This window comes from Eutrigla gurnardus (assembly GCF_963514095.1).
Source record: "Eutrigla gurnardus genome assembly, chromosome: 13".
NCBI classification, from domain to species: domain Eukaryota; kingdom Metazoa; phylum Chordata; class Actinopteri; order Perciformes; family Triglidae; genus Eutrigla; species Eutrigla gurnardus.
In genome coordinates, this window is record NC_139936.1 from 17,536,886 (window position 1) to 17,544,795 (window position 7,910).

The window sequence follows — 7,910 nt, forward strand, 5'->3', positions numbered from 1 at the left end:
GTAGAGTACAAGCAACTCAATTTGTACTTAAGTAAATTTACGTTGTTAGTTTTCACCCTGATGTCAACTATTACTATACAACATTTTACTACTCAATGTCTGATCACATCCTGTGAAAGTATCCGTTTTCTGTTCGACATCAAGTCTACATGATATAATGTTGGTGTGAAGGTGAAGCTCCCCGCAACCCTGAATCAGATAATAGATGATGAAAAACACTTATTCCAGCTGTTATCGTCTAACAAATTGAGGTATATTAGATGTTTAAAAATTTTCTAGTTTCTAATATCCACTTCATTCTGTACACAAAAAAGACATCAGAGACGGACTATAACAAGAACTTTGCATTTATTTGCATCAAAATGGTCCATTAAAACAAGACTAAAACTCCTTTACAAAAGACTTCAATCTTTTTCTGGATTAATACAAGATTAACTCGTAAGCCCTTCCACAGCATTGATTAAAGTGCATTATGTTGCTCGTCTTTTTCAAAGCCCTTGTTTTTAATAAGAGTATAAATGCTGTGAAACGAAAACTTTGTGTGCTCTGTGGATTAAACAATAATCTTCCCTTAAACCTGAGGTGAACATTAAGACATTTATACCTTTGAAAAGGGAAAACATCTACACACATTAACAGACATAATCTGAAGCCGTTTCCTCCAAGAAAAAAAACACGTTATTTTTTTGCTTTAGACATCAGCCACTGTGCCTTAATACGAACTCTGACCTTGTTTTCAACATTTCACCAGACAACGAAATGTAGTGTTTGCAAGCCACGATAAGGCTGTTGCCTGGCGTTGGTTTCCCACCCTGAATACAATCACTGCATCTTATCAAATCGCACATTTGGCTCTTCAGAACGGAAACATGCAGCATTGTACCCCCCATCTCTATTAGATAATAAAAATAATAAATACAGGACAGATGGAAATAAATATTCAGAAAAACCCGTCATCCATTCATTCGGGACAGAGGTGGGGGTGGAGAGAGGGAGGGAGAGAGATCAAACTCACATGTGCAAATTCCTCTCAATTACGAACACAATCATTCCTCCCTAAAGGCAGAACGCCAAAATACAATTTCTCAAAGAGATCAATAATTCTGTAAGTATTCTAAATTAGTAGTTTTCAGTAGAGTTGTGTAACACAAAATACTGGTAATGCATCTTAAAACTGACTGAAGCTCACAATGTCACACGACCATGACAAAAATCTGAATGTCTGCTCAGGCACCAAAAACTCAAACTTGGAGCCAGAAGAGCAAAAACATTTGGTCCTTGAGTTACAAACACACACATCCCTCATGTTTCCTGTTTCAGGTCTCAACACAACTCCTTTAAAAAAAAAAAAATCCAACATAAATAGCAGCAGTTACAGTCTCAACAACCTGAGCTCACAGAGTCCATATTCTCCACCTTGGCCTTTACAGCGGTCAGTGTCCTCTCGCCTTTCGTCAGCTGACATTCACAGAATGAAATCGCCCCATGAATCCCCAGAGGGGCCCCGAAGGTCCCTGGGATTCGCTAACATGAGCCCTGGCAGACAGGGAGTTGGAGGGAGGGGGGTGAGGGAGGGTCACACGGAAGCTTAGTGAACGACACGGTCGAGTTTCAGCGTGATTTCACCCCGAGCTGTGTCTTCAGGTGCTCGTACACCACGTAGCTAATGCTGACGGCGGGGATGACTTTGAGGAAGTTGGGGGCCAGACCCCTGTAGAGCCCGGTCGGGCCCTCGGTCTGTAAGATCTGCCTGAAGAGACCGGACATGGTCACCTGCTGGCTGCTATCCATTGCAGCTGTGGAAAAATAATAATAATAATAAGTCAGTGATATCGTTTGTGAGTAAACACACTGTTGTTCAGAGTCACATTGGGCTGCAGGATTATGTGATTATGCTTTTTAGTCACACACTGACACATATATCACCTTAACTAGGACTAAATGTTCTATGTGTTTATTACAATGTCTTTAAATAAAATTAGGCCAGTGTCAGCCAACACAATTATATAGTCCTGTCATTCAAGGAATGTCTGTCGGTCTCTCCCTCGCCTTAGAAACATAAACACAGGTGTGGTTCTTAAAAGAGCTGCTACTTCCTTAAACGTTTTAACTCCAATTTCAAATGTACCATGGCAAAACAACAAACATCATATTCCTTTCCAGCGAAGACATTTAAACTATTAAGCCACTAAATATGTACACAACAGTGCAGTATTTCAGGAGTAGAGGCCTCACCTTGCGCTTGCATGCGGGTGCGGACCAGAGCCAGAGGATAACTGGCGAGCTGACCGCAGGTGCTGGACACGGTGCCGCAGCCCAGCAGGACTAACACGCCCGGGTCGGTGCTGTTGGTGCCGTACTGCTGCAGGTAGCTGTTTTTCAGCGTCTGAAGAGGGAAATTACAAGATTAGGAGAATGAAAATAAATCTGGTCATTCAGAGTATTTTATGTAAAGTGTATATTTGCATCAACACTTTATCGTTGTGCAAAGTAAAACTGTAAATGTGGCGCTGAAAAGCTCTGCCAATCTTCCTCTGATTAGAAGTTCTGTCACATAAGAAAAAGGTACGTGCTCCTAACTGACACTATAAAAACCAAAATATGTAAAAATAAGTAAAGCAAGTAAAAAATAAACCCACTGAGGTTTTACAGGCCAACTGTGTGTTTCTTGGTGCCTGCTGCTCACCTCGTACACTGCCAGGTCGATGCCCGCGTAGGGGATGATGCCCAACATGTTGGGGATGTAGCCTTTATAAAACGCCCCAAGTCCTTCTCTCCTGAAAATCTGCTTTGCACAGTCTGAGATCCCAGAGTACTGCCCGGTTGTCCTCAGTGCAAGACGGGTTTTCAACACCTGGGAACAGAAAACATCCGTTTAATTTAACTGTCATGAAAATCCTGCCGCCTTTTGAAGTGAAAACCAAGCTGATAACTCACCTCCATCGGGTAGATTGTGCTCTGGGCGATGACTCCGGCCAGAGATCCTGCAACAAATCGCTCCATGATGCTCAGAGTTGTCTTTTCGCTGCCGATTAATAGTTTAATCTGGAGAAGCAATTTGAGAGGGAAAACACATTAATGCATGAACACCAAGCGTCACAAATTAAACATGCGAGTTACAGACAGTAACTCATCATACCTGCTCATATGCCATGAACTTGAGAGCCGACTCCGGGGCAATTTTGATGATGTTCACGCCGTTGCCTCGCCACAACGATCTCATACCACCCTCTTTGATCATCTGCATCATCCCAGTCATGATGCACATGTTGTTGGTCCGGGAGCCATAAACCTGGAGAAGCAAGAAGTCAACAATTAGACACAATCCTTAAACTATTTGGGAGACCTTACTTTAGTTTACTGGCAGGTGACTTCAGCTGACTTGACTTTCAGGCGTGGGGTCATGTATGTTAAGACTCTCAGCCAAAAACCAGGACAACGATGTCTGTTTCATTAAACGTTGGGAAACCATCTAAAGCACATCATTCCTCATCGATTGGTGATCAAAGTCGACAAGATCGTTTCAAAGTCTGACTTTCCACATGACAAGTGACGCACATCTGGGCCGTTGACACAGATAGGCCTCACTCCCATCGACGGTGAAGCTTATCTGGTCGAGGGTGTGACGACTGCATATGTGCAGTCATTGGTCGGCAGCGTGTCCTTCCTTTGACATTAAATGAGGACTCTGCCCCCCTCCCCCCATTACACACCGTTTGTTAAACATAAACTTGCTTCGGCCCTTAGGTAACTTGGTCTTGAGCAAGGTACCTTCAGCAGTTACGAAAGGAGGTTAATTGCGGCAGGAAAACCTCATTTACACTGTTCAATTCAATGTTATTTTTAGTGCTTAAATCTCTTGATTTGATGCAAGAATCAGGTTGGTTTAAGCAGTACTTTACTTCCAGTAAAAGGGCTGGAAAAAGCTGATGATGATTCTCAACTGTAAGATATGAATTTCCACAACTTTCCTCACACACACTGTCCAGTTCCCACACTGCAGAACTCAAACAATACTTCAGTGCCAGTTTTCCATATAAACCCCCCTCAGGAGGTTTAGCCAGTATTTGGCATATTTAGTCGTCTTACCTGCATCATGACTTTGAGTCTGTCCAGTGGAGCAGTGAAGGACCTCGAAACAGCTCCAGCTCCTCCACCTGCGACCAGGTGCCTCCACCACATGCCAGTCTGCTTCTCCTCCACAGTGAACTCATCAGGCACCATCAAGTTCTCACCCACATCGAATATCTGCCAAAAAGAGAGAAACATACAATTATTAATGATTGGAATTAGAGTAGATTTTGAAAAATGCTTCCACGTACCCCCCAATAACTTTAGTGGAAGTTTGTTGTTTTTATTAATTCGTCTTCACCAACATACGTTGTTATCATTAAGAATTCAGATACTTAAACATCCAGTAAGGCAGTAAAGATTGCAGGTGGAGGTCAATATTTAACAGTTTCCAGTGGATAATCAGTGACATACTGTACTGTATTGTCTTCTGAACCATAACGTTAATGAGGCAAAAGGGCAAAGTGCATAAGGATCTAGGTCAGGAGCAGAATGGATCCATCTAAATATGCACATTATGAAACATTATGAAAAAAAAAAAGAAGCTATTTAAAGTTCTCACTGAGGCGAAAGATAATCTTTCCAAATAATAATTTGAGATTATTTACTGCAACATAATTTGAATGAGCCCATTTATGTCCATGCTCTAATCTGAGGGCATCAACAGCCTCCTCGTGGTAAAGAGCTGGCAGGGATATTTGGGGACACACTGGACCGGCTGCAAAGAGTAAATGTACAGTTGCACAGCTCATTGAACATCTGACTTTGTGCAAACTGAAACGACCTCAGCAGCTAAGGTTTCATCAGTAATTGGGCTGTGTTCTGCTTTCCCTGCCAGGAGGATAACTCCAGGTCTATTCTTAGCCCTGGTTCATCTGGTCAGGGTTTCTGAGCAAAGTCAAGGTTGCTGGACAGCTTTGGAATATACTTCCAAGACCACGCTGTCCTCCAGGAGGGGCAGTGCTACACTACTTAACCTCTACCTACTGACTGAGTGCCATTATCTTTTACATAACAGCTAGACAAATCCTTTAGACATAATCCTCCCGTCATAGATTAATAGGAGCTTAATTGCTGACGCACGGCTTGTGCTGATAGAACCTTTCAGGGAATTTGCTCTTTGATTGACCGGTTTTACCGCCCATAGAGAAAGGTGTAACACCCTCTGAACTTTGAGTGCAGCTTGAGAGATACCATTATCAGATGCCTTGATACCTTTATTGGCTCTACGGTGAAAATAGGACACGGAAAATGTATGTAACACCAACAACTGATATTAACAGTGGAATTTTCCAGTTCTTTTCACAATTTTTTTTCTTCAAAATACAAACTAGTGTTTCAGATCTTCCCCGTTTTGGTTTGGCTGGTGAAAGAGCACCATTGTTTCAGCTCAGCCATTTCTACATCTGTTCCCCTTTGGTCAGAAGTTTCAGTGTAGACTGCTGAACTAACCGTTGAGTGTTTCCAGTAGAGGATGATCTCAGGGATGTTCTCCGTCTTCTCCACCATGGGGTAGTTGCTCCAGTCTTTACTGCTGATAGTTATCATTCCATTCATGTCCATGCTTTAAAAAAAAAAAGGCAAACACAAAAGTAAGATATCGAGCCCATCAAGCCAAAAAAAACAAGATTGCAATGGATGGAATGGATGACTGAAATTACCTCTTAAGGGCTTTCTCTGCATGCCGGGAGGAAATATGCACCCCGAGGTCCTGAAGAGATTGCATGAACTCCTTAGGATCAACGTGGCCTTAAAAGAGAAACAAAGACAAGCTGTGAGAAAAAAGTACCCACTGACAAAGTGAATGAAAAATGAAACCAAGCGAACACGGACACATCCGCAACACAATCTCAAGCCTCATACCGGCATTCTTCCTGTTGAGGCTTTTCACCACAAGCTTCAGGTCTTTCTCATAGTCTTGCAGATAGTGAACAAACTCTTCAAAGTCCAGCTGTCCTTCAGAGTTATTTTCTTCTCTTCTGAAGGTTTTCTGCAAGGGGAAAAATATATACAGGAAATTAGATTTGGTACTTTTAAGACAGGATAGAGTTTGAATAATCAGTCTGTTATTGGAGGGCATAGAATTGCATTTTATTTATGCAAAGAAGTCTGTTGCTACACTTCACAAACCGCAGCAGCAGATGACACATTGCAGTGGTATGCAGCCATCTGTGGCTACACACACACACAGAAAATTATTTGAAGTTCAGCCAGTTCTGAAATGTTATGCATGTCTGACCATCCTGCAGTCCTGAATACGACTAGAGGTTTAAAAGGTATTTGGGTTTGTGTTTGTGCCGGACACCATTATGACCCATTTACTAAGCTGGTGTGTTCTTGAATGGCAGGATGACGTCCATTTCTCCAGGACAGGGGAGGGGTTAATTAGGTGGAAACAACCCGGGCTATCTTTGACCTGGACTGCAAGCAGACCTGCCAACTGCTTTAATCTAGTCTCAAACCTTCTGAGCTAAAACAAGACGAGGACACCGGCAGTCCAGCCTCCTGGCCAGTGTTGATACCCGACCTGCCAGGCCACAGTGCAGGCATATGACCATCACACTGTAATGATACTCTGCAGGACATCCTGCTCTGCAGTTCACATTTAACTACCTGGACAAGTGCATAAATGTGACTTATGGCACGGCCAAAGAGAAGTGGCATATCATGTTTTAAATATCGCCATTCCTGCATTAAGGCACTGCCATCAGTTCATGAACAAAATGTGAACATCATGAGTGCAAAAACTGACACTTCTGACAGGTCTGCAATAAGTCAGTGTCCAATTAATCACGCGCCCCAGCCCTGTGTAATATCTGAGCCCAAAAACCAGGTTTTAGTTCACCAGTTTAGTTTCAAGTGAAAGTAGCAATACTTTAATAAAGCCAAGAGAAGCTTGGTGCCTTATTCTTTCATTTGTCGTTTTTTTTTTATGCTTTTTCTTTCCGCATGCTTTTGTTATATTTTCTAGTTGTCTACTTGTGCAATGCTTGAATAATTCCAGCCATTACCCAATTTTATATAATAAATAGCAGTTAGTGCATTTGATGCCATTCGACCGTTTTGTAAAACCACCTGCTCTACAAAACATAATTTCAGATATTGATCAGCAAGAAGTCAAAAGTATCAATGCGAAAGAGATAGCCGAGTTTCATATGTCAGCAGATATCGTCTTCAGCTACTTTCTAAAGGCACTGGAATAGCAGAGCAGAAATTCGTTTTTAGGGTGGATTTCCCGGCATTTGTAGCCCGCGCCCATTTGCGTTTCTTTTTGAAAAAAAGAATAATGGAAGTTACATTGGATAGACAAACATTTGAAATAATACATCGGACAGAATAATAACTATAGCAAAGTATAACAACAACATTTAAAATGTTCTCGCAGAGACTTTACTGAAAGCCGGCAAGCTGTTCGCGGCCTAGTGGTGAGGCTTTTCACTACCCGTGCTTAGCCTTCCGGGCGCCCGGAAAGAAAGGATTTAGTGGCGGTTAAAGTAATAGGATTTAAAGAAGTAGGTGACTGCTGAACAGAGTGTGTGTTGACATACAAAGCGATTAATAACAAAAGTTGTTTCCCCTCACCTTCCGCCATCTTTGGTAGGCTGAAAACTCCTGGGACGGGAGGAACACGCTCAGCTTGTTAAAGAGAGAGTTCAGCTCCGACGGCAGTCCGTTCGACTCAAAGTATTCCACTTCGATCGGGTCCGAGTTGGACACGGGGACGTAAAGGCACAGACCGAGCATGTTTGACTCCGGGAAATTTAAAATGAACTACAATAAATAAATAAATAGCACACCGTGGTATCTCTTCTCCACAGGGTAAAACTGAACTGCCGGTA

At 42.4% G+C, this 7,910-nt stretch overlaps 1 protein-coding gene across 1 annotated transcript; it reads right to left on the bottom strand.

Annotated features, from left to right (window-relative positions):
- Positions 1 to 329: 329 nt before the first annotated feature.
- Positions 330 to 7,910, bottom strand: slc25a25a (solute carrier family 25 member 25a). Its single transcript, XM_084024517.1, has 10 exons — positions 7,654 to 7,910; positions 5,935 to 6,061; positions 5,733 to 5,820; positions 5,524 to 5,635; positions 4,090 to 4,248; positions 3,140 to 3,292; positions 2,938 to 3,045; positions 2,687 to 2,854; positions 2,236 to 2,386; positions 330 to 1,796 (listed from the first exon to the last, which is right to left on the bottom strand). The coding sequence occupies exons 1-10, from the start codon at positions 7,813 to 7,815 to the stop codon at positions 1,612 to 1,614; spliced, it is 1,413 nt and encodes a 470-aa protein (XP_083880643.1). The 5' UTR covers positions 7,816 to 7,910; the 3' UTR covers positions 330 to 1,611.